Source organism: Lipophrys pholis (genome assembly GCF_963383615.2).
Source record: "Lipophrys pholis genome assembly, chromosome: 11".
In the NCBI taxonomy this organism is placed as follows: Eukaryota; Metazoa; Chordata; class Actinopteri; order Blenniiformes; family Blenniidae; genus Lipophrys; species Lipophrys pholis.
The window spans coordinates 28,143,047-28,169,498 of NC_137631.1; the positions used below are offsets into that span (position 1 = coordinate 28,143,047).

The following is a 26,452-nucleotide window of genomic DNA, read 5'->3' on the forward strand; positions in this document are numbered from 1 at the left end:
ACATTCTAGTGGACAGAAAGTCTTGTTTTTGGCCCTTCCACACGGCGACCGAGACAGTTTTCAAATAGTTGTGTTTTCAGTGGCTTCAACACCCGAAACGCAAAGAAAGTTGAGTTTTTTTTGTTGTTTTTCCTCTTGAAATCGTTTCCTTGTGAACGGGGGAGTTCAATCTCCTTGACAGCGGATTAGCAGAAAGACACAGCTGCAGGTCCTCGATCTGTCACCGGCGCCGACGCGCGATCGAGATCATCGAGCAATACCCTCCGTTATTAAGAGTCAAGCCGACGCGACGACACGAAGACTCAAAGCTGACACGAATCCGCAGAGGATTCAAGCACATTAAACAATTTCATTGAGTCAGGAGCAGAAAGAAAGTGACGGTAAGACGGATTAGTGACACTTAAACTATTGTCGGCTTTGATTTAAGTACAACTTTTTATTTTATTTTAATTGTTAGATATTGAAGCTTTCGCACCGATTTCACATGAATGAAATCGTAATCCAGACGTTTTATTGCATTACAAAGTGTTAAGCCCGGTTTCAGATCGAGTTGTTTTCTTTTTCATTTCTTTTTTTAACTTAGCGGACACGTGGAGGACTTGGCAGCCTTGGAGACAACTGAGCGAATCAAGTGTCTCTCGACTAGAAGTAAAATAATTGTACTTTTGCTGGAGCAGGCTTGGACAGCCCCATTATTTACCACTCAAGAGGGAAGCGAGGAGAACACTGTGGCACCACACAGACACATGACTCATATGGGAGCAGTGGTCGCAGCTGTCTGCCTGCAGAGACGAGATCTCTGATCCCCACCTCGTACCTCCATGAAGGGAGGTGAGGACGGAAGACAAGGGACCTTCTGTCTATCTCTTTAAAATACAGTCGCATAATTTGCATGCATGCATGTGATTTTTATCTTATTAGATTTGGGTAAATGATCGACGGCAGAAGACGGACTAGAACTTTAACCCGTCGCTCTCTCTCGTCTCGTCTTTCCCTGTTTGACGTTTCCATATCCGTCCCCCTCATGTTACATCTCTGGCGTTACAGAAGAAATGTAATTGTGGGACAGATGGCAGATTATACAAACCCTCATTACAGTGGTTGATGGTTGTGGAAACTAGATCACATGAACTTGTTCCCCCATTGAATGGAACAAGCTCCTTTTACCGTGTGTGTGTGTGTGTGTGTGTGTGTGTGTGTGTGTGTGTGTGTGTGTGTGTGTGTGTGTGTGTGTGTGTGTGTGTGTGTACAACTTCCTACAACTTTTCAGACATGCTGAATTATATACTGTGTGTCTTATATATGCGTACGTTCTTATATTTTGTATTTATAGATTTGATCATTTTGTCTTACCCTGTACTTGAATTTTGCACCACGAGTGCGGTCTTTTAATTTAGCTGTACTTCTATAATGACAATAAACTATTCTATTCTATTCTATTCATTTTTAGATAGATATGTGTATACTTGGATAGATGGAAAGATTATTTATTTTATGAATACTGTATATATATATATATATATATTCTTTCCATAAAATAATGACACACAGTATGTATGTATGTGTATGTGTATATATGTGTGTGTGTGTGTGTGTGTGTTTGTGTGTATTTGTATATAGATTTTATGTGTTTTGACATGTACAACAAATTAGTATTTACAATTTTTTTTTTCAGAGTTGACTCCTTCTTTTCAACATAACAGCTGAGTTAAACCACGTTACAATATTGGCAGTGAGCTTTAATGCCCCCCCCCCCTTATGCCCGGGGGGAGCGGGCAGAGTGCGATCCTCTAAACCCCAGCGAGCCGTCGCCAGGAACATCATGTCTCACTCTTCTTATCCAATAGGGATTTACAGTGTCAGTTGGTGCGATGGCTCGTCAGTGGGTACGCCGAGCAGCCATTTGTCAGCGCCTCGCTGCCAGCAGGAACGCAGAAGGCTGCACCACATTTTCAGAGAGGGAGATCTCGGCTCCTGGAGGAGAAATCAGGAGAAAGAAAAAAAGAAAAATAGCCTTGATTTGTTGCTCTGGTTGATCAACCAGATGGAAGAGAGAGCAGAGATATGCTCCGACGAGCTTTCAGAAAGGTGCAGTCTGAGGAGGAAGCTAGGCACGTGTGTCTCTTCAGCATCTTTGACATTTAGGTGTTTATTTGCATACCTTTATTCCTCTGCACCTGTTCATTCCTCTGCCTGCGGCTCACCGCTTCTCTGCCTCACTGAAAGCATTTGGAGCTCATCTCTGTCGCCACCCTTACAGGAGTTCTATGTTCTGTTGCTATGAAACTGTGTTAGCAAAATAAGAAATGTGCTCATGATTACTGTTGTTTTCGTATCTGTTGATTCCTTCTTTTTTTTTGTTTGCATCTGTCCAGATGCAACCGATCTGACCATAATGTTTTCATCTGACTTCGGGGATTCTGACCTTTCCTCTCAGGCCCCAGTTTACACGACAACGTTCCAAAGTGAAACACATTTTTAGTTTTTGCATTTTTTTGTTTCTGAAAAGTTTCGTGTTTACACGGCAATGATTCGAATAAACGATGTCCATTCACATGGCGGCAGCAGAGAGGCTGCAAACGATGTTGTTTTCATGTTGGGCCACTAGTGGGTGCTGTTGGTTGTTCGCAGAGAATTATAAAACCACCAAGTCCCAGGAGAATGTGGACTGGGAGTCATGACACTGGAGGACAACACCGTTGTTATTGTCCTTCTACTCACGTACGTGTAGAAGAACTACTTACTATGGCCGTGGTCCGCACGCGTCGTTGCAGCATTTTCCCCGTCTGAGCGACGATTGAGAGCGTTTTCGAAAAGACTCCACCTTGGGAGCTCTTCTCAAAACGTTTCATTTGCAATGGCCCAGAGCATCGTTGTCATGGAAACGGACAACCTAAACACAACGAAAGTTTTGTGTTTTCATTTGAAAACTTTCTCACATTAAACAAGGCTTTGAAAAGTGCAGCTTGTCCTTATCTGGAGGCTTCTTGTAGTCCTCATCAAGATGTAAAAGGATTTTGTCTTGCAGTGCTTCAGGTGGTTTAAAAGCCTTCTTTATCTTTATTTATATTCAAGAGTTTCTGATTAAGCTCGATGGAAATAAGCTGCCAAGGACGAGATGAATTCCTTCAGATTCTTCTTTACTGCTTCGTAAGGGGAACTCATGGACAGAAGTCTAATCCAACTCTTAGTAGAAATAGTGTGAATCTTTTTACTGTGTGTTTTTCTTTTCCTCCTTTTACCTAATTAATATTCTACAATCGACTTCTGATATCATCTTAGCTGGACACCCACTTCCAGAGACTCGTAGCGTCAGTTGCTACTTAATTATTTCCATTTCATCCAGATTAAAAAGGTAAATAAATAAAAAATCTCCATTGTAAATCTCTTGAGTTCTGACTGAATGTTTTTCTATGTCACTATAGTGAGCCTAAATGTTTCCGTCACTAAAATATATGCCATTAGTCTAAATAGATTGTGCTTGTCTTCATTCATGTATATGGAAGTTGATGGAGCTGTAGATATAGATGTACAGATTGAAAATACTACTATCTCCATGTTCAGGGTCGATCAACCCCCCCCCCCCCCATCTTGATAATGAATTGTTGAATTAGTGGCATTGTGTTACAACAGCCGCAAACATGAGACTCGTTGGACAAAATCAGCCGGCAAGAGGCTCTAATTTGGCCAAATCACCAAGAAAATTGTTAAAATTTCGGAAAACAAAGATTTTTGAACAAATTTCTTAAGAGTTGCAGGCACAACGCAACACTGAGACCCGAGCGGAGATATCGGCGATGCTTCCATGAAAGATAGCAAACTAGCATTAGCCTCAAAGCCACGCTGTCATGTGAGTTTGTCAAAACACCCAGAATGCAACAGCTACAGGAGATGGTTTTTGGAACATGTCACTGTGTTACGCACCAGAAGGTTTCATTAAAATTGGCTTCATGTTGAGATTGTAGTCACTTTCTGTCGTATTTGTATTCGTATTCTCTGCGCCACAACAAATGTAAAGGTTATTGTGGCACTATTTCACCGGTCCGCCCTCCCAGGATGAAACTGGGCTGTTTATTGTCCCTGAAGTAAAATATTCCCCCAAACTTTCACTTCGTACTAAATATGTCCTGATAAGTTCAGATTATTTGTCCTGTTCTTTTCTTTCATTGTTGTTTTACAGTTTATCCAATATCTTACTCTTAATATTGAGTGTATGAGTGTTTAATGTAGATCATGAATTCAGTCAAATACATTTTGTTAAAATGTTACTGCAGTTTAAATTAGAAATGATTGTTGAATATTTGAGTAAAAGCAGCAGATTTGCCTCTTTTGAATATTTTCCGTTTATTTTCTGTGTGAGCCGGCTGGCGGTCGAAATCCTACAAGAAACCTTTCATGTATACTTATACAGCAGGGAAAACCCAACAAAGTCAGAGTATAGAATCCTTTATGATGTCTTGTACTTTTTTATACGCAGCATTTTTTTTCCTCTTGCTTTCTGGGCTTTTCTCGTGGCGCCGCAGAGCCACAGAAGTAGGGCAGTGTTTATCAATTCAAGACATGCACGGGGAGAAGTGCGTTAAAGGTCCACATCAGCACAAGTCGAAAAAAAAAAGAAAAAGTATTTCACAGGGTTTTCTCCGAAGTGCCTGCAGGTCTCAGCAATCAGCCACGTTGGACAGGTCATTACTGCCTCGGCTAACAAACGTTCCTTCGCCAACAGCAGGTGAAACTGATCACCTCAGAAGAGGCGGAGAGAGTGTGACTCAAAGTGTTTAGTTTGAGTTTGAGACGACATCGTTTTCAAAGCTTTAGTAGCATTTTGCGTGTCCGTTTACACAACGGTGGAACTCGGAGCCACTGAACGCTACTTTTTGAAAAGGGCTGCCAAGGTGGAACTTTTTCAAACTTTACAGAACATTTTCGAACAATATGAAACAGTGTGAAATATAAGAGTGGTATAAAAAAATCGGAAGTAAACATTGTCACATCTGAATGTAAACCCCCTTTACATCCACCCGCCACCCACTGCCGGGCCAAACACTTAAGGGAAAGAAAAATAAATTAAGTAATACATTTTTAAAAAATAAAGTTGATAAATTAAACAAAGGTAGGGAAGGAAAAAGCCAAGGTTGAACTTTTTGAAAAATGCTCCATCTCTGTGAAAACGTCGCCGTGTAAACACAACATTTCCGAAATACAATGCTGTCTCTTGAAACATCGGGTCTAAGGGCGTGTTCACATTCCTGTTTGATCCGGACCAGAGTCTCTTCAGGGAACAAACGTTTTCATTTGGGCGACGTGATCACGCCCACAAACTCGGTGCTAACAAACGATCTCTGGTCCCCTTGAAATGCTCGGTCAAACGATCTTTCTCGCGGGCGGGGAGAGAGGAGGTGACGTAGTGCGCAATGCATTCTGTGTAGTAAACAAAGCTAACCAAAAGCGAATTAGAAGAAGTAGGGGCAGAAAGAAAATGTTGGAAATGTTGGAGTAGTGAGGAGGAAGTAGTGACGAAGACTCATTGATATCTGGTCTGAAATCTATATATCACGGTTGTTTGTGGCTACCCATTAGCCACGAGCTAACTAGCCTAGCCACCACAGGCGAGTCTCGGACCTTCCGAATGTGAAAAGCCCCTAAGTGACTGAAAGTACACTTTTTGAACCTGCCTGTTCATAGAGAAGACAAAGAAATATCTCCGACAGCAGCAGTCGTTATTTATCTTTCCTGTTCAGTTGCTAAAGAAAAAAAACAAAACAACAAAAAAAAAAAAACCCTGTCATTTTAGAAGAAACAAGCTGCCGGAACATCTCGCTGAATTATTTACTGACATAAACGCAACCGAATGAATCTAAAAAACTTCCTGCAAAACTATGATCACTATGCAACGTTTATTCCGTGTTTATCCCAAAACACGAAGTGGGGCTGGGGACCGGAAAAATGATAGAGCAGTAAGCTGCATGTCGGTGTGACAGCTGACAGCTCAGGAAAAGACAAGATCAGGAGTGACAGGTAGACACTGGCAGCAGTCAGACAGCGATGGAGGAACAGGGAGGCAGGAAATGAGAGAAATTAGTAGGGATGCCAGTAGAGGTATTGCACGAAGTACTCGTACTCGGGAAGAGATTTCTGTCACGTATTCATGACTCTGAGGTGCTACATGGTAAAAGAGTGTCGTGGCTCACACATCAGCGATGCTATATATAAATCATGTTCTTTCTTTTTTATATCGGCGACTGCTTCCTGTTTCTGTTTTTTTTTTGCCTTTATGTCTGTACTTGTGTTTTAAGTGTGTTTAAAATATGTGTTTTGGGCCTTGTTAGAGAAGAACTTCTGTCACCGCTTGGGGCAGACAATGAAGTTTATCCATCTATCAAGCTCCGCCCCCTCTGAGCTTTCGGTTGGACCTCGGTACCTCCGGGAGCAGCCGATCAGCTGACCGGAGGCAACAGGGGTGTCGGGGTGGAGCAGCGCAGAGAGGTCAGGCGGGGCGAGACCATTCGGAGTTTTAAAAACAAATGAAAGACTCTTAAAATGAATTCTAAAAATCATACTACATTTCAGGGTTCAGGTTGGAACAGGTTGGAACCAGGTTCTGAAGTAGGTTTTATGCCATTTAATAAACACTCATATCGATATTCGGTATCGTCAAGCGGCTGAACGTTATTTACTCGCACTCGTCCGCTATGAAAGCAAGCGTCCCTAAATAGCGAGAGCGAGGAAATAAAGAAGGAGCACTTAAGGAGGGAGGAAAGTCAAGCAAGATAACAAGAGCCGACAGTTTATCTGAGCCGGGGAAGCCGAGGGTTAACATGTGGGTGAGTTTAAAGTAACTTCCCTCTCGCCTGAGTCCATAGCCAACATCCGGTTAGGGCCGGAGCATCGACAGAGCCCTCCCTTTGCTGTCACCCACAAAATGAAGCCAATTACACGAGTGCCCCCCAGCAGAAAGCCGGCTTTACAGCGTGTGGCCTCGCCAGAGCTGCACAGGGACGTGTGTGTGTGTGTGTGTGTGTGTGTGTGTGTGTGTGTGTGTGTGTGTGTGTGTGTGTGTGTGTGTGTGTGTGTGTGTGTGTGTGTGTGGGTGTGTGTGTGTGTGTGTGTGTGTGTGTGTGTGTGTGTGTGTGTGTGTGTGTGTGTGTGTGTGAATAATTAGAGACTTTTAAAGCTGCCCGCTTATTACTGTTTTACAAGAGGAGGGGTGCGGAGGGGGCCAGGCCTGAAAAAGGTTTGCTTTTAAAAACCCAGAGGAAATCTATTAAAAGCTTTACATAAGGCATATTTACTCAGGGACGAGTCCCTCCTGCTAAATCCTCCTGACCTCTCTTTGCTCCTTCCCTCTCGCTGCCATTCTCAATTTTTTTTTTTTTCCGGTATTTGCTGCTTCCCCCTGGTTTGACTCCCAACGACCTCACAAATCCCCCCCCGTCTCTTTACCTTTCAGGTTGATGCCATCAGATCGGGGGGGAAAAAAGAAAAAGAAATAGGTGAAGTGGAGTCGCACTGTTAAGGAGTGACATGTTTTCAAAACAAAAATGCCTCGTGTTTAATTCATGAGCTCTAATTGTCGTGCTGCTGTCGTCGTGCGGCGCTCTCGGCTGACCGCGGCGAGCCGGGAGGGAAGGGAGAAGAACCGCCGCGGGTCAGGCCATCTGGTTGAATGCCCGTGTGCGGCTGCAGGGGCGCGGCGCCCGGTGTTGATGTCTTCCTCTTTCAAACGCAGAATATGCTGTCAAGACGTGGCTTTTCCAGGAGAGTGTCCTTGTCTTTAAGTCACCCGATTAAACAACGACGGGCGGATACCTTCCATCATGTGGTCACTCCTCTGGTTGATCTGACAGCTCAGACATTATATACCAGCGGTGTTGAACACATTTTAGTTAAGGGCAGGGGTGTCAAACTCAGATCCTCGTGGGCCGCAGCCCTGCACGTTTTCAATGTCTCCCTCCCCTGAATGTCCTGATGGTTCATCACCACATTCAGCACAAAGCCAGATAACGAGCTGCTCATTGCAATCAGCTGTGTTGAAGCTGGGAGACATGCAAAACGTGCAGGGCTGCGGCCCTCGAGGCCTGGAGTTCGACACGTGTGGTTAAGGGGCTGCGTACAGTCACATTTCATTTAACATTTAAAGTTTTTGTTTTTTGTTGAGCGTGTATATGTGATGAAATTGTCTATATTATCTTAAAAACCCCAAAGAAATACTACAAATAATTATGATATTCTCAACATAAAGCCGACTTTAATGAAACCTTCTGCTGCAAAACACATTTGGGTGTTTTTACACCCCGACAGCGCGGCTTTCAGGCTAATGCTAGTTTCCTATGCTATGCTTTGAGCACATGTTCCGCACCGTAACAACATTTCATTTAGGATAGACGAATTAAAAAAGAAAAAGAAAAATTCTAATTTACAGATATAAATCCATGCATGGGATGGTCCCACCGTCCCTGGGTTTTGTTTTTTATTTTTAAAAAGAAGAAAGAAGTCGTCTTACTAATACCAGGTCAACCACCAGGGGTGATTGTGAAATAAAATTTAGAAAGTGCTCTTTTACCCAGACTGCCTTGTCTGTTAAAGGTTGCACAAAGTAGTATACTATATCTCCAGTTATCCCACAAAGCTCCACCTTTGTCGGTTTAAAGAAATAGTACAACAACCAAACTTGTGATCATTAGGACAATCATGCAATTTAATATATATATATTCTTTTTTTTTTTAATGGCACTTTTCCAATGTCAGACGACTGAGTAAGTACTTCAATATTTGCACTTGATAGTACGTTTTTAGGAAGAACTATTTATCGTCTTTGTTTTAACATATTGTTTGTTTTATATGTTTGTAACCTTGTTTGTTAGTTTTTTTGTGGGACAACGGATGGAAATTAGCCTCGTGCTGAATCCGACATATTTACAGTAACATCATGAAGAAATAATATACACTGCGCCAAATACACAAATAAATGAAATGAAAGAGCACAAATAAAGAAAATATCACACTATATTACAATATGGACAATAATAATAAAGGCACTCGTGAAATAGTGAGGACTCATTGCGGGGGTTGTGTCCACTACTCTTAAGAACTAGTACTCAATGTGAATCTTTTACAATCTTCCTGGGCGGATCGGAGCCTCACGTTTGACGCCCTCCTCTTGCACTTTGGCACAAGCCTGAGAACGTCGCTGTGTGTACTTGGTTCCATGCTGGAAATATCCGTGGCAGCCTTAAAGGAGACATATCATGCTTTTAAATCCTTCCTTTTTACATATAAATCATACAGTTGTGGTCTATACAACGCGAAACTGCAATGCTTGGGTCTGAATTCCTCATTATTAGAGCTCCACAGGCCCCTTTTCTACCCCTTTTCTGATGTGCTTCTGAGAGCAACTCGTTTTGGGGCGGTCTCTTCATACCCCTCCTCCTCTCCAGGTTGCAGAGGTGACACTCGGTTCAACGTCACCCTGTTCGGCCATCTTTGTAGTTTGATAGAACAGATACAATTATCTAGCGGCGCAGAAACTTTATATTCACACATTATTTACAAAATGTCAACAAGGGAAGATTTGTCCATCCAGCCATACATGTTAGAGCCAGAGTCGGACCCGGCGGAGCCAGATGAAAATGACGATGATGCACCTACAGAACAACGTCTTCATATGGATGTAACGCAATGGTGTGTTACTATATTTACACTAACTTCTCCATCCATGCCCACTACTACAATACTGCCTGTATTACAACGACTATTTAACACAGAAGTTACATTATAATCTAAAACGAGCACACAGCGCTAACATATGAAGACGGTGCAACTGCTAATGCTAACAAAACAATGACAGGGACGTCTTATCATCACACTTTTTAGCGTTATATACAGCTTACCGAAGTGCTCTGTTCGTCGTCTCCATAGATAGAAGGAACTGACCGCTCAATCAGACCAAGTCTTTCGTTAAATCCTTCTTTATACTGGCGGAGGTTGCTGAAGCAGTCGTCCTTAAAGTGCTTCGCGCACACAAAAATGACCTTACCCACAGATGTGGGTACATTTCTGTGAAAAATAAAACTCAACCAGGCACTTGGAAAAGGTTCTGATGCTGGGAGACGGTGTAACGAAGCTTGTGGGTTACTACATCCAATAACCGAACATTTCGACTTATCCTCTCGTAACTTCGGTTGGACTACAAAATCGCAGCGAGAAACAAAAATGGCGGATTGCTCGAAATGTCGATGTCCTAATTTGGCAGTTCCGCTGAGAATACTGTGACGTCATTGTTCAGAAAACGTAATAGAGAATAGAAAAATCGAAACCGATCGCAAAATATGACCAAAACAGAATATAAAGATATCAACGGAGCACCTGAAGAGACTACTTTGAACTTTTCTGTACTTCTAAACACTCTAAATATACAACAAAATGCATTTAAGGGCTAAAAAAGTGGATTTAGCATGATATGTCCCCTTTAAAAGTAACCGCCCGCCGGGTTTACTGTCACGCGTTAAATGATGCCATATGTGTTTGTGTATAGAGTATGTGTGAGGGTGTTTCGGTTGCGGTCCGTTGATCATCCGAGTGTGAAAACTTAGTTTGTAGGTCATTAACTCAACTGAGACGATCTCCCAAGGCCTGACATTCAGAATGCACTGTGCAAATTGGAGTGAGTGTGGTGATTTGTGACCGTGCTTTGGTTTGTCTTACTTATTACGTGTGTGTGTGTGTGTGTGTGTGTGTGTGTGTGTGTGTGTGTGTGTGTGTGTGTGTGTGTGTGTGTGTGTGTGTGTGTGTGTGTGTGTGTGTGTGTGTGTGTGTGTGTGTGTGTGTGTGTGAGAGCCAAAATGCATTACGTCTGAAGAAGCTTGGCATGTGTGTCATTGGAGAGTTGTCTCATGTCTTGTATGAGCAGACCTGTGCAGGCCTGTGAGGAAACTCTACCCCAAGGCGGTCTGGTTCCACCATCTGTCCTTGCTGTGTCCTGTGATTTCCCTGTGTAATTCAGACAAATGTCAGACTATGGGCGAGGGGATGAGCTTTTGACAAACTGCTCCAGACACGGGGAGTCCGCGTCCCCCCGATAAGCTCTCAGTCAGTCAGTCGCCTTCTCTTGTTCTTTAGGGGGAAAGAATAAAAAATGTAATAAAAAACTTCCACACACGATTCTCCAAGATTTCATATTTCGTTCCGTGGCGCTTCGGGAGCTGACGTTACACATTCCGGCGGAGGAAGATGTCGCTCGCAGCAGACGTACTGGAGGACTATTTTGTGTTTAAGTGCAGACACGATGCTTTTGGTGAGCGTGTGCGTTGAAACTGTGACTCTGTGTGTGTTGACAGTTGAAGGGCCAGGCAAACCTCCACGTGTTTGAGGACTGGTGCGGATCCTCTGTAGCCCAGCTCAGAAAGAACCTGCACTTCCCTCTTTACCCTCATGTAAGTATCAGAGCGAAAACTACTTTCCCACATGGTTCTAACACCTGGTCCTTGGTACACATTAACGTGTGAAATCAGCTCCAGGCTTTGAGACGACAGGCTTTTTATTTGTAGCCATTGATTTGTTGGCTGAAGTGATAAAGAGTGTCGTCTGGAGGAATCGAGTAGCTTTATATTCTTTTTTTTTTTTCTCTCAATATCTGCAAACCAACAAAACAGGATGTGACAGCGACTGAAGTAATTCACCATTTACTCTCGCCGAACAGCTTTTAACAGTGAATGCTTGCTGGTCGGTGACAGGAAGTGTTGTGTCGTCTCATGATACGTTGCTTCGGAGCTGAATGAGACTCCAAAGGCCACAGAGGGAATTATGTGATACTGCTGGTAAATAAGAGACTGCTGAGCCTTTGTGTGTGTCGATGGGCTCCTTCTTGATTTCAATGAGAGTTGAGAAATCTAATTAACGCACCTATGAAAAACTATCAAAGTACCAGTAAAAGTGAAAAAAAAAGTATGAATAGAAATAAAGTACCAGTAGCATTACAAAATATCAATAAAATTCCAGTAATAGTTGAGAAGTAGAGAAGTATAATTAATGTATCAAAGTATCAAAGTACCAGTAAAAGTGAAAAAAAAAAAGTATGAATAAAGTGCTGGTGATATTGAAAAAGTATCAATACCGAACCAGTAATATTTCTAAATAAAAGTACCAGTATTATTATTTTTTTTTAAAGTATAGATAAAGTACCAAGTACTGGGAATCTTGAAAAAAATATTGATACACAATATTGATACCACTAAATAAAAGGACCAATAATAGTTAAAAAAAAAAAAAATGAATAAAGTACCAGTATTATTTGAAACAAATTGTATGAATATAGTACCAGTAATAGTTGAAAAGTCTAAGTACAGGGAATATAGAAAAAATATTGATGCAGACCCATATATATAAAAGAGAGTATCAATAAAGTACCAGTTATATTGAAAACCTGTGGAAATCTACCTCCATCTCTCGCTGGAACGATAAGTACAAGGTCACGAGTGATCAATATTTGCCTTCTTGCTTTGCAGTATTTTCCTGACGGTCATGTTTTTTTCACACAGTATGTTCAAGTTTTAACGTAAAGGACATTTTCTGCTTCTTCTCCGCAGACCAGGACCACTGTGAAAAAACTGGCAGTGGCTCCGAAGTGGAAGAACTACGGCCTGAGAATATTTGGCTTCCTTCACCCTTACAGAGACGGTAACTAACTGCTTTTATTACTAAGACCCCTATCAGAGGCCGAGGGCCTTGGAGCATGTGTCCTTTATTAGAGGAGACAATTTCCACATCCCTCTTAATCCGGGCTCTTCTGAGCCACTGATATCGTCCCCGCTCACATTTTTATTAGAGCTGAAAGCTGAAAATCTCTCAGCAGAATCTCCTCTTTGCCTTTACCCGCAAGTCCAGTTGCTATGGGAACCGCAAAGCCTTAATGCCCAAGTGCCCTCGCACAAATTGCAGAATATGAAGTTATTAATTAGAGGAGGCCCACCGTTCATTTTAATCCCTGGCGTCGCGTTTGCCGGTGGTACGGCGCTCTCCAGCTGGCGGCGCAAAGGTCAAACCATCCTCAGAGCCGCAGTGCGAGCTCTAACAAGCTCCCGTCGCCTTCATCATCTATCATTTACATTCTACCCCATACAAGCGCCGTGAAAATGTGAATTATGCCTCGGTTTTACCGCAATAATGTCTAACTTGTCGTTCGGGATCTATGTGATTTGGTGGGAGTTAAGATGTGCTTTTCACAATACGAATTCCAATGGCAGCACTTCCACACCTATAAAATAAATAAACAAATACATTTTCTCGTAGAAAACTTTAGTTTTTTGGTCAAAATGTAGGATTAATGGTCCTCTTTTATATTGATAACCGGATTTGGTATACTTTTTTAAAAGACAAAAGTACGAGTACGAACCTTTAGCTTTACCTTTAGCATTTTTTTTTAAACTACAAGAAAGTAGAGAGACGGAGCTTCGTCTCACAAAAACACGAAAAATGAAGATATTTTGCATAAAAAGGGACCGAAACACGGCCTTGAAATCAGAAATAGATCCAGTCGACCTGCTAACAAAGTCTAAACTCGAAGTTATTTCGGGGTTAGTTACGGCCAAACTGAGGATGTTCAGCCGGTGTGAAGTGCGTGCTCAGTAAGTGTAAAAAGACATCAGAGGCAGTGGCTAAATAAAGAGCCGAGCCTCTATTGTAATCCACATAAGAGATAAATATTAATGTTTGACAATCCACATTTATTTTTAAGAGCACACTGGCAGCGGTAAAAGACATTTTACTCGAGCGGAGTTCAGAGTCAGAAAATGAATATTAAGAATTCAGTGTCCGTGTGTGTTCATCCTCCACTCGTCCACTTCAACACCAACAAACAGTCCAAAGGTTTTTATTGGAATCCAAACAAACTACTTAATTATTCCATTATACTTTTGAACTAAATTGTGATGCATAGTGTATAGTTCTCATTTCATTTTGTTCTCTTCTTTTTTATGATTAATCGGTCTGTGCTAACCTACGTTGGGATCCATATGTACATTTGTGATATAATAAAATGTTTTTTGCAATATATATGTATCGGTAGAATTTGTATTTATCTATTTATTCACAATTTATACTGTACTTTTGTACAGTTTTGTCTTTTGATTGTTCATATTTTTTATGTTTTGTTTTTTTAATTATTATTCAATTTTTTTTATTTATGAGGACCACAACAGAAATAAGTCTTATTTATAACTTTTTAGTCTCATCCTCAGGTTTTTTACATGTCATCAAAATCATTAATATATATTTGTATGTTTTTTTTTACATGCACATGTAGAAAATCCAGATAAATAAATAAATTCATTCATTCATTCCTCATTGGACACTACAGATATTTAATGGACGATAAACCGATGAAGTCTGACTTCATTTTCAACTGTCGTTGTGTTGCTGTCACTGAGTTGAGGAGACAAAACTTTAGGATAATATTTCTTTTTAAGTGACAAATAAGTAAGGATGTTTTGTTAAAGTAAGAAACAACAAAATTAACACAATTCAGCCAAGACGCAATACACAAAGAAAATGAAATGTTCTTGTGCATTGAGAGCAATACTCATGCAGACAAGCAGTAATTTTTGTTTTATTTTGTTGGGTGTCATACACAGTACCCAGTACACTTCACAAAAAGGTTAATTTTTCCTCAGTCTTGTTATACAAACTTCATGGGTTTGCTCTATAGAATTTTTAGGCCTGTTTGTTGTGACGATGTTCTCAAGTGAAAACGCTAAAGTTTTCATTGCGTTTAAGGCGTCGGTTTCCACGACGACGGTGCCCGGAGCCACTGAAAACGCAGCTTTTTGAAAAATGGCTCCCAAAGGCGGAAGTTCTCCAAAACGCTCTGACCTCGTCTCCATGGAAACGGGGGAAAAACACAACTTTATGAAAACACTCAGGCTCCGTCTTCTTGTTGACGGTGAAAAACGCTGCTACTGCTCATGTGCACCATGGCCGTAGTGAATAGTTGTTCTGCACATGCTCAGTAGAGACAATCAGAACAAAGTTTTCCTCCAGAGTGTCATGACTCCCAGTCAATCTTCTCCTGGGACTTGGTACTTTTATTTTGACAGTCACCGTAATAATAATCCAAATTTGTCCACTAGAATGTTCGTCTACTTGTCATTGTTAACAACAACAACAGCACCCACTAGTGGCACAACATACTAACTACACCCTTTTCAGCTTTTCTGCCATTTCCGAGTAACCAGTCAAGAGTTTTCAAAACTATGACTTTGTGTAAATGTACTGCATCAGGCATAGTGAATATAATCTTAGCAACATACTTATTTTTATTCTTCTTTCTAATCTCCTTTTTCTTCCGACCGGTTACTGTTTAATAGTTGATCATGAACAGTTGCAACAGTTATTAAAGATGGTTTTTTTGGGGCAACATTTCAATATTCAGTTTTAATGAACTCTCATCATTTAAGGTTTTAAAATTGATATATTTCCTTTCCATACCAAGCGTAAAAGCGGGACATTAGATGACGTGAAAAGGTTGGTTTTATATCTAAAGCCTAATGTGTGCATCTGCTAAAGCAAAGGACGTTTTTTTCAAGGTCCGAATATTAATGCTTTGACTTTACATGAAAAACCGAACGAACATGTACTTCTATTAAAACTCTTAAAAGTATTTAAAAATGAATGACTGAGGAAGCTGCAGTCTCCAAACTGCTGCCGGAGGCAATTCAGGCATCAACATTTTCGCTTCATTTCGACCACTGAGAGGTTTACGGGGTCACTTCCTGTCTGAAAGTGATTATGCTTATCTGAGATCATTCGCGTCCACCACCGCTGACTTTCATCTTGTTTTTTTTTTTTTCTCTTTCTCCCCTGCAGGTGATTTCCAGTTCTCGGTGTCGTCGGATGATAACTCCGAGTTCTGGCTGAGTCCCGATGAGAGTCCTCTCAATGCCAGACTGCTGGTCTACGTGGGACAGGTAAGGTCCCGGGCTGTGCTGCAGCCTTGTGTAATATCTGAATCACAGAAAGCTGGAGAATCACCTCGGTATTCACACGTTCAGCATTATGACCGCCGTCCCCATTAGAATTAAAATTGCTTAGCAACAGGCAGAACGAGTCTGAATCACCCGCCCGTCTAAAGAGCTACAATCCTCTCAATGTCATGATTTAAATAGCAAAAACACTTTGAGTGATATATGTACCTGCCGATAAGCCAAACTATGATTTAGTGGATTTATTATGTGATACAGCCAGAGGGAAGATCGAACGCAGGGATTCATTAGTGAGCCAAAGAGTACGAGCCTCAAAGCCTCACGTTTGGTTTTGGATTCATTTACATCTGTTGAAAAAAAGAAGAAAAAAACGAGACATTCAGCAGGAGAAATTTACCAAAGAGACTCTTCTTGAAAGAAGGACAAATTTCAAAATAAAGTACTATTCACACAGTATCAGTATTACCGAGTTATCAATTCTGACTTGTAAGGAGGACGTCGGTGAGTTTAATCCAACATGCCTGCAGTTCACTGATGTCGTGTGGTAATACCAGTCCAGTGTGAATCTGCAGCTCAGTGATTGGAGGGTATTTTATTTGTTGTTGTTGTTGTTTTTTTTTATTGCTCGCCTTCTTCATGGTTGATTAATGGAGGCTGCGGTGGAAATTATTGACGCCGTCTTTGGTACAAATGCAGAACCAGGAGGATGACATGCGTAGCAGCACGCGATGAGAAACATTTATCCAGGCTTATCTTTGAAATGGATTAATACAACATTAAAGTCAGTAAAGTCGAGTAAAATACAGACTTCGCTTATCCTGTGTGAATGCACTGTAAGAAACACAGATTTTAAAGTTCAAATTTTAATGTTATTATCGGACTATTTCTATTTTCCTGTATCTTGTATTGTTTTTACTGTTTTTAATGCACTGGTTTAACTACTGACTGTGACGGTGTCCTTGAGTGCCAAGAAATAAAGTGTATTATTATTATTATTATTATTATTATTATTATTATTATTATTATTATCATATCAGTAAAGGATGACATTTGGTAAAACAAATTTGTTTGCTGCCATTTATTTATTTATTTCCAAACTTACAAAAATGTAAAATAAAAATAATTATACTTAATTAAACTAACTATAATTAAAATTGTTTTTATTTTGAATTTTTGAATTTTTAAAAATTTACATTTATTTGAACATTTAAAAAATAAAAAAATTTTGGGGAAAAAATTAAAATTTGGAAATTTAAAAAGATTAAATTTTTAACATTTAAAAAAAATTTTATTTGAAAATTTAAAAAAAATTTAAACGAAAGAAACAAAAAACATAAGAGACACTAATCCAGAAATCAATGGGCACACACTCTAATTTTACAATAAGCGCATTACATGTTCGATTAGGGGGCAGGAAGCAGATCCGTGGTGATGGTTCATTTTCGGCCCGGAGCTCATGGAATACTTTTGAAGAGTTTAACATTTTTGAGTGTCTTTAAAAGTTTGGTGAGTCCGCATTTAATTCATTTATGTCACGTAAAAAAACAATGTTTAAGCATTTGCTTTCTAAGTTAAAGCGGCGAGAAATGATGGCGTCGCGTCAAGCTGAAGAGGAAAATGAATCAGTCCAAAAAAAAAAAAAGAGTGTATCATGAAAGTTAACGTAGACTTCACTGAAGCAACGGACAATATTACAGCTGAATGCATCTTTTGTGGTGAAAACATATATATTCACATATTGTATATAGATTTTTGTGATGGTACAGGCTGTGGTGGTTGAATAGTTTTCTGATCCGTCAACAGTGACGGATCAGACACAGACTGGTTTTCCACACCTCACATATACTGTAGTTATTGATGTGATGGTCGGGGTTAAGAGCCGTTTGACCGACATTACTGCGAGTCGACATCGATGCTGACGCAGCCGCTGTGAGCCGAGAGCGTCGGGTCCCGACCGGTCAGCGGCCCAAGCTTTTTATTCTGCCCGAGCTCAACCCCGGAGCGGTGAACCGTCTGACCTTGTTGGTCTTTTAGTAATCACCCGCTCGCCTCGCGTCACCGTCCTAACACCCGGACAATCACTCACCTCCAACACGCAGGGTCAGAATACCAGAGACCGAAAATCCTTCCCGCAGAACATCCTGTGAAAAGTCGTTTTCCTCTCCCACCTACCCTTGAAGGACCCCTCTCCCTGCGATTGAATAGAAGTCCCTGCCACTGCCTTCCCCAAAAAGGTTTCCTGCTTAAAACCCTCTAAAAGATATAAAGAGCATTGAGTCGGAAGAAAAAAAATGTGTGTTAACGAGTCAAGAGGTCCGGCCACGGCGCCATCTGTATTCCAACAGGATGTGAGACGTCACCCGGTTCCACGGGAGCCAAGATTAATTAGTTGGCAGCGAATATTGATGTGACATTTAGCAGTGGAGAAATATCATCCAGGTAATGGAAGGCAGGCCCGGGATGGTTCCTCCTGCCACCGGCTGACAGACAGACAGGTCTCGCTTCTCTTCAAACGCACATCGTGTTACACTGATAGAAAAAAATCTAGATCTTCGCTCCATCCCTCAGTATGCAAGTCACCTGTCTGAGCTCAGAGAGAAAGAAACACGTCTTACTTGAAGACTTTCAAAGGTGACCTGATTTTCTTTTTTTGTGTGTGTGTGTGTGTGTGTGTGTGTGTGTGTGTGTGTGTGTGTGTGTGTGTGTGTGTGTGTGTGTGTGTGTGTGTGTGTGTGTGTGTGTTTGTCAGTGTGTGAGTTAGGTTTTATTTAAGACGTGTACTTGTGCCGTTGCTGCTCTTGTCGCACTCTGCTAATCTGAAAAGCAGCCTTCATGCAAGGCGTGCATTAAAGACTTTTAAAGAAGGTCCAGGTCGGGTTTCTTCTGTTTTTTCTTTTCAAATTTTTGCTTAAAACTCAAAGGCGTACATCAAAACTACAGGAATTTTACAACAAAAGCCTCAGAGGCGTCAAACATAAGGCCTAATTTGTAGGAATACCAAAGAAAACATTGATTTTTGAAGAAATTTCTTAAGAGTAGCGGAAACACAAATGCTGCCACGAAAGATAACAAAATAGCAGGACTTTGTAAAAACATGAATAATGCAACAGCTATTGGAGAAGTGTTTTGTTTTTTTGACATTTCGCTGTCTTGTGCACCAGAAGGTTTCATTAAAATTGGCTTTTATATAGAAATTTCTGTTAGTAAGTGTTTGGTTTTGTGAGAATGTAGACACTTTCATCACGTATACCCCCCGCCACAACACAGGAAAGTTTCAGTTTAAAGGTAAACTTAAATCTAAACGTCACTGTGGTGCTCGAGATGAAACTGAGCTGCATGTGGACCCTCGACTAAACTGTGATAGTGAGAATGCGTGATGAAAATTGTCACAAAATCAAACAATTACTAAGAAAATTACGACAATTCCAACATAAAAATCGATTTCAATGAAACATTCTGGTGCTAAATACAGTGAAATGTCCACTAAACTTCTATAACTGTTGCATTATGGGTGTTTTCACACACTCCCCCTGACATGACAGCATGGCTTTGAGGATAATGTTAATTCGATATGGAACATTACAGTCAAGTCAAAACTGGTGAACGACTGTAAAATACAAAAGCAAATGGAAACTGGTGGAAATGATTTAAAGTGTATTTTACTTTTAAAAAAAAGGAAGAAAGAAAGAAACCACCCACACAAAGAGATTTATGTGTGTTTGTGAAAGTGCTGAATTTATTCCTAAATAATATGACACTATCTTGAAGCATTCTGCTGCAGGAAAAATGTCAAGAAAGTGGATGAAGTGTTTACTAATGTCAGCAGAGTTTTCTTATCCGTTCTCATGATAACGTTGCGGTTTGGTTATAACGTCGGCAGTTCTATTCAGCGTTCTCTGACTCACCGCTCCCCAAAATAGACGTATTATTGTAAAGGATTGTTACTTTATGCCGGCTGTCACCGCCGTGTCACCCCGGATAGTGAACCGGCTATAAATGGGATGCGCCGCCGTGAGACATTTAACAGTGATGCGACAAAAAAAGTAAAGAGCCGTGGCGTTTCCATGGAGACCCCTGTCAGCGTTTTGTGGTTAGCTTTCAAATGATGCACCAAATGTGAGTGATGTCTCCCAGCAGGACTCCTTAATGAGAAGATGACGTCACCTTGGGAGCTGCAAATCCGTCTCTCAGACAGAAAAGTTCAATCTCTCTCTCTTTTTCTTTTTTTCTTTTTTTTGCAAACTTTGTTTCTTGGGTTTTTTTCAAACAAAATGCAATCACACATACGAACGAAATGCAGTTATTGGTTAAGACACTGGAAGAGGTGAAAAGTATAAGTAAAATAATATTGCCTGATAAACAGAATCCCTATAGTAAGTGTTGAAAAACATTAAAAAAGATTTTTTTTACATATAATTAAATAAATGTGTAAATTTTTGTGTGTAATTTTATATTTGTATAATTAATTAAAAGGACTTTTATTTTGAAAGCGTTTAAAGGCGGAACCTAAGTTCCGAGAGAGTTTTGTTCCTACGGCAGAGTTTTACAGACGGACCACAGTTCCTAAGAAGAAGAAGAAGAAATACAAAATAACTGTGGTAATAGAAAATACATATACTTTAAAAAAGAAAAAAAATATATAGAAACAAAACTAATCATTAATAACAACATTATTGATTGACGATAGAGTGAAAAAAAGAGGAAAGAAAAGAAAAAACACTGTGACAAAGTTAAATATATATGAAAGTGAAACCACTAAATGTATAAATCAGACAGCTCACAGCCAGACAACGGAAAGTTCAATTCCGATGGTCGTTGTCATGCAGCTCGTCTCAAACCTGCACATGCAGGAAAAACGGAGTCAAGCTGAGTTCTGGGGTCGGATTGTTTGAGTGGCCGACGAGCAGAGCGCTCGAATAAGAACTTCCAGCTGGGAGATTCTCTGTGTGCTCAGCAAATGGACTCAAAGTGAGTGAGGATCAGCCACTGTCCTGCCTTGGCATTAATCATATTTTTTTTGGGGCCCACAGCTAATCTGTAATGAGATTTTCCTTCAATCACAGTGTCCAGACAGAACCAGCCCGCGGACCGACGCCGCAGCGTTCCTGTTCGAGTCATAAAGAGACGCGCGGCCGCCGTGTTGTTTTCATGCTGCGTTTTCGTTCCCGTTCTGTCGACTTGAAAGCACAAACACACAAAGAGGATATCACATGCAGGCAGGCAAACGGCAAAGTGGGTCGACAAGGTGAAATCAATGGGAGCGAATCGACGACCACAATAGCCGCTGCTTGTTCTCAGACGAGACTCTGATCACGGCTCGGCGGAACGGGTGTACCGACGCACACACGGCTGTTGGCAGGGAGATGAGATGAAACCCAAACGGAAGTGATGGATAGGAGACGTCTGCTGCGGTGACATTTTACACAGACGTGGATGTTATTGATCCGCCAGCTCAGGTCTGCAGGAGGCCGGAAGCTTTTCCCAGCCCACGGTGAGTAACAGGCGGACTGAAACCTCGTCTACGCAACGCTTCAAGTGAAAAGGCATCGTGGGTTTTTTTTTTTGTGGCTTCGCTTCAGAAAAAGTTTCGCGTTTTGAAATCAGTGTCCTTACACATGAAAACGACGTACTTTTCATGTTGGGCCTCGTCGACTGGGAGTAAAAGCCATCGTTGTTATTGTCGGCCTACTGCACATGTGTAGTGGAACCGTGTATCACGTTTACGCCGTTTTCCACGGAGACAGAAGTTCCACCTTGGCAACCGTTTTCAAAAAATTGCGTACGCCCAAAACGCTACGGAAGATTTCCATTTTCACTGGAAAACGTCACGTCAACGGGGCCGAAACGTGGATTACTGACCCTGTTTACCCGACAAAGCAAGTTTTTTGCGTTTTGGGTGTCGTGTAGCGCTGAGAGCCACGAGAAATGCAAGTTTTCGAAAACGCTCCAACTCCGTCTTTGTGTAAACGGAGGTAAAACACTTCGACTGCGCATGCGCACAACGGCCGTAGTCAATAGTCCTTTAATGTTCAGAGCGCGAGGTTTCATCACGCAAACAACCAACAGCACCCACTAGTGGCCCAACATGAAAACGACATAATCTTCAGCGTTTCTGCCGTTTTGGATATCGTCTTCAAAACGTTGCCATTTGAACTTTTCTGAAATGAAAACTTGACTTGTGTATTCCCGGAGCGTCCAGGCATCTCTTGGTTGTGGTTCTGATTCCACCCGTTTCTTCGGTAATTCGACCGGTATAACTAGTCCGAGTCGTCAATGACAAGGTCAAAGGTCAAAGTCTTTCCAGAATCATGGCAGTCTGATTTATTTGTCAAGCTATTCCCCGTTTGATCGAGATGGTCCACAGTTAATGTGCTCATCATAACAACCAAACGGTACAATACTTGTCTTCTCATTATTTTTGTTTTGTTCGTCACCAATAGAGTCAGATTTGCTCCCGTGTCATCAGGTGAACGGGAGATTTCCTCCAAATCATAGGTGACATTTTAGAATAAACAGAAGCAAACGTACTGACTGAAAGCAAAAGCAGCCCTTAACTAACGGCATTAGTTAGAGCTTTAAAGAGGCTACGGAGGAAGCGAGGACATCACTGGTGACTCACTGGGCTTCAAATCTGGAACGCCTTAATGAAGTGCAGCCAATTAATTAATGACATTAGTTACAACTGCGCTCCTGTGATTAGAGCTGGAAAAGTCACATCTATAGTTTCAACTGCTTGGAGGAGGATTAGCTGAACTCCTGATTACAGATTAAAAGAAGGATTTTAACTTGTATTCCAGCGTCAACATGAAGTGAGGCTCGACGTCCAGACACAACCTGCCACGCAAACCTTCACAGCCGACAGACTGGAGAGTCAGATCCTAAATCTCGTGTTTAGAACTTCTGGTGTTTTCACTTCAAAGGGAAAGATAGAAAATAATAGAACAAAAGCAGCGCTCTAAAGTTATCAGAGGTCAGCGCTTTCCTTATTCCTTCTCTCCTCTTATATGGAGAGAAAAAGGAGTGAATTGAAGAAAAGACGTTGATAGAAGGGCGACGAATGTCTCTATAGCTGTGCGCTCGTATTTCTTTTATCTCCCGACCGTGTTTCGTATTTCACCTCTCAGCGTTTCAGCGCCAGTGGCCATCTGAAATGAGTTTTCTCAAGGTACCTGCAGATGTGAGTGAGGTGTGTGTGTGTGTGTGTGTGTGTGTGTGTGTGTGTGTGTGTGTGTGTGTGTGTGTGTGTGTGTGTGTGTGTGTGTGTGTGTGTGTGTGTGTGTGTGTGTGTGTGTGTGTGTGTGTGAGTAATAAACAGAGGGGTTTGTATTAAACCAAGGCTGGTGCATGTCTGGGTTCTTTTCTGGGTTTATTTTTTTTCCACAAGATACTTTTGAGGTAAAAGTAAAGTATGACAATGTGTCAGTGAGGCGGTGTGTGTTTAAGATGTTGTATGAGGTGTGTGTGTGTGTGTGTGTGTGTGTGTGTGTGTGTGTGTGTGTGTGTGTTACATGCCCGGCATGTAACATAGTTAAGTTTGGTTTGTGGGTTTATTTCTTCTCCCTCCTCCTCTCAGATGTGATCAGCTTAATGGCCCGAACCTGTGGCTCCTGTTGTGTCTTCTGAACCGGCCAATCATGACCAGCAACCCTCCTTATAAATGGGAAAGGGGGGGGGGGGCGTCATCTTTACTTGATCATTGTCTGGTGTGCGTGCGTGCACAACAGCAGCTCCTCCAGGAGAGAACCTGTAAGAAGGGGAATAAAAACATATCGGTGTTTTTTGGTGTTTTTTTTTGACACGACGTTGTTAAATGTTGACATTTATGTTGATATGCTGACATCTTTTCCCAGCTTTCCGTCGACTTAAAGAGACTTTAAAATACTGCTGAGGCACCTAATTCATGAAACCCAGATTTGTTTTTTCACTTTCACTGGAGGTTATGGAGAATTCGTGTGTGTGTGGGAGTGTTGTGACGGATGCATCAGCATTAGATAATGCTCTTTTACTGAGCGACCTCGGATCCAAAGTAAACAGATAAATAGAATATAGATATTTATATAGATGAACCAGGGGTGTCAAACATAAGGTCGTAGGTTCGATTCCCTATCCCCACTGTCCATATGTTGGAATGTCCTTGAGCAAAGCACTGAACCACAAACTGCTCCTGGTGGATGGACAGAGCACCTTACATGTACTTCCTCTCGTGGTGCCATGTGCCAGAGCAGAGCTGCCTAATTGTGGGAGGAGTCAAAGGGAGGGCCTACCTTGATTGTGATTGGCTAAACCTCTGATGACACTATATAGGGTTTGATTTCTGATTGGCTGGTTGGAGCGACACACTTTTTAAAAACTGAAACAAGCCAGGGAGAGAGAGGACAGACTGTCTTCACTTCTGGGACGTCAGTCCAGGTATGGGGACGATTAGTACTGCTGGAAAACCACGACAGAGTGAATTTTGCATAAATTGAATAGATTATTTTGTCGCTATCTTACCGATCCGGCCCACTTAAAATTTAATTTGGCTGTATGTCACCCCAGAACTTAAATGGGTTGGACACGCTTGGCAGAACCCGTAATGTATATTGTTTTTATTCAGTGTGAGCTTTGAAGGTTGGCGTATTGTTCAATACCTCCCCCCCACACACACACACACACACACACAACCTTCTTCGATTTGTCAAACATGCACCGCAACCAGCCAATTGTGAAATTGCATTACTCTGAGGAAATAAGGTTTTATTTGCGCCTAACTTACTAAATGTAACTAACATTTCGAACATTAACATATCACTGCTAATTAAAGCCCTTTATGACAGGAGTTGAACTTTAAATAATATGGCCAGAACTTTCCAGACACTTTGTCCTCCTCCGCTGCTTTTCCTAATGAAAATGAATGTGCAGCCAGAAGTGGAGACGTGTGGGATTGACGATAATCTGTGCGATATCTCCAACGTCAGAATGAAAAGCAGCAGTTGCAGGAGAATCAGACACAGACCCGACACTCGGTCCCGTTCAAGGATTCATTTGGATAAGGCGGTAAAGAAGACCGATGGTAAAATATTTGACAAAAAAAAAAAAAGGCGGCTCGTGTGATCCGTCGTCAGCATTCCCCGAAAAAAGTTTCAAACGTGAAAATGCGGCCAGCAAAAACAATTAAAGGCGTTTCCCACTGTGATCGTAGCTTTATTCCTTCATTATGGACCAGCAGCAGCACGGGGCCCTAATTAGTTCTGTTGGCTTGCTGAGGAAATGAATGGGCACTGATTCGACCACGGAGCTAAAAACAGGAGCCCCAGGAGCCCGGATGAGCTTCCCTCTCAGAGTCGGTATTGGCAGGGAATCCCTCCTTCTCATTTTCTGTCTCTTTATAGTCATTAGCTCTCATCTGTTTGCTCACTTCGCCGATGAGAACCTCGCCTCCTGATTGACTCTCCCCGTTGCTTGGGGCCATATTAGCTTGTTTTCCCAATTACTCTTCATCTGCATCTCTTTCATAACCGGGGAGATGATCAGCAGGTTGCAGCATCTTTCTAGATTGACCAATACATTTTATAAAATGAGTGGATGACGTCGGCCTGCAAGCTGACGCAGTAATTCCACTTCCCCAGAGATGAGACTCCTGATGTTTGCAGCCTTATGCACCAGTATCTCATGCAGTGTTTTCTGACTTGTCGACTGTATTTTCCATGTTCTTTGCCTCCTCACACCCCGTCTGACCGGCCCGTATTGTCTTGTGCGTTCCAGCTGGGCACAGAGTGGACGGCTCCAGGCGAGTTCAGCAAGTTCAGGTCCCAGTCCTCCAAGTCTGTACAGTGAGTACATGTGACACACACACACACACACACACACACACACACACACACACACACACACACACACACACACACACACACACACACACGTATGTGCACTACTCACCACTGCACTCGTATTTAGTCTTGTACATATTAGTCTTTAATTACTTTTTAAAAAATGTTCTTAACGTTTACATTTGTACAAAGTGAGCACAGTCTACCGAGGTTAAATTCCTTGAGTGTTAAACATACCTGGCCAATAAAGCTGATTCTGATTATTGCTCCCATGCAGGAGGATATTTATGTCGTAAAGTCTGGCAGCGAATTACTGGTCATCTTGCAAGATTTTTTTTTTTTTCAAAATAACATGCGAATTCAGAGTCCCAGCAGTCGAAACGACTAAAAGCTCCGTATTCCTGCGAAGACAGAAAATTCCCGTCGTGTTTTTGATGTTTAAGACGACGACGAGAGAAAACGCGACTTTTAAAAATCAAACACTCCGACGGTGTTGGAACAGGAGAGAATGCAAGTTTTCATTACAAAACGAAATAACAGTTAGAACTCACTTTTCAGATAGTAAGTAAATATCAAATCAACAATTCACAGCATAACCTTTAATTATTTTACATCCTAAATGCTTGTTGAAAACAGAGAATGACACCTTTTCAGTTCATCATTAAGTCGATT

General features: G+C 41.5%; 1 protein-coding gene across 1 annotated transcript in view; it reads left to right on the top strand.

The window, feature by feature from the left end:
- The window catches only part of b4galnt4a (beta-1,4-N-acetyl-galactosaminyl transferase 4a), a gene marked incomplete at its 3' end in the record, with an annotated part of 179,582 nt that overhangs the window by 102,774 nt on the left and 50,356 nt on the right, over nucleotides 1-26,452 (top strand). Inside the window, exons 4-7 of the mRNA XM_080474399.1 lie at nucleotides 11,334-11,429; nucleotides 12,582-12,672; nucleotides 15,856-15,956; nucleotides 25,716-25,783. Of these exons, the coding sequence (XP_080330525.1) occupies nucleotides 11,334-11,429; nucleotides 12,582-12,672; nucleotides 15,856-15,956; nucleotides 25,716-25,783 (356 nt within the window). The remainder of the gene's footprint in view (nucleotides 1-11,333; nucleotides 11,430-12,581; nucleotides 12,673-15,855; nucleotides 15,957-25,715; nucleotides 25,784-26,452) is intronic.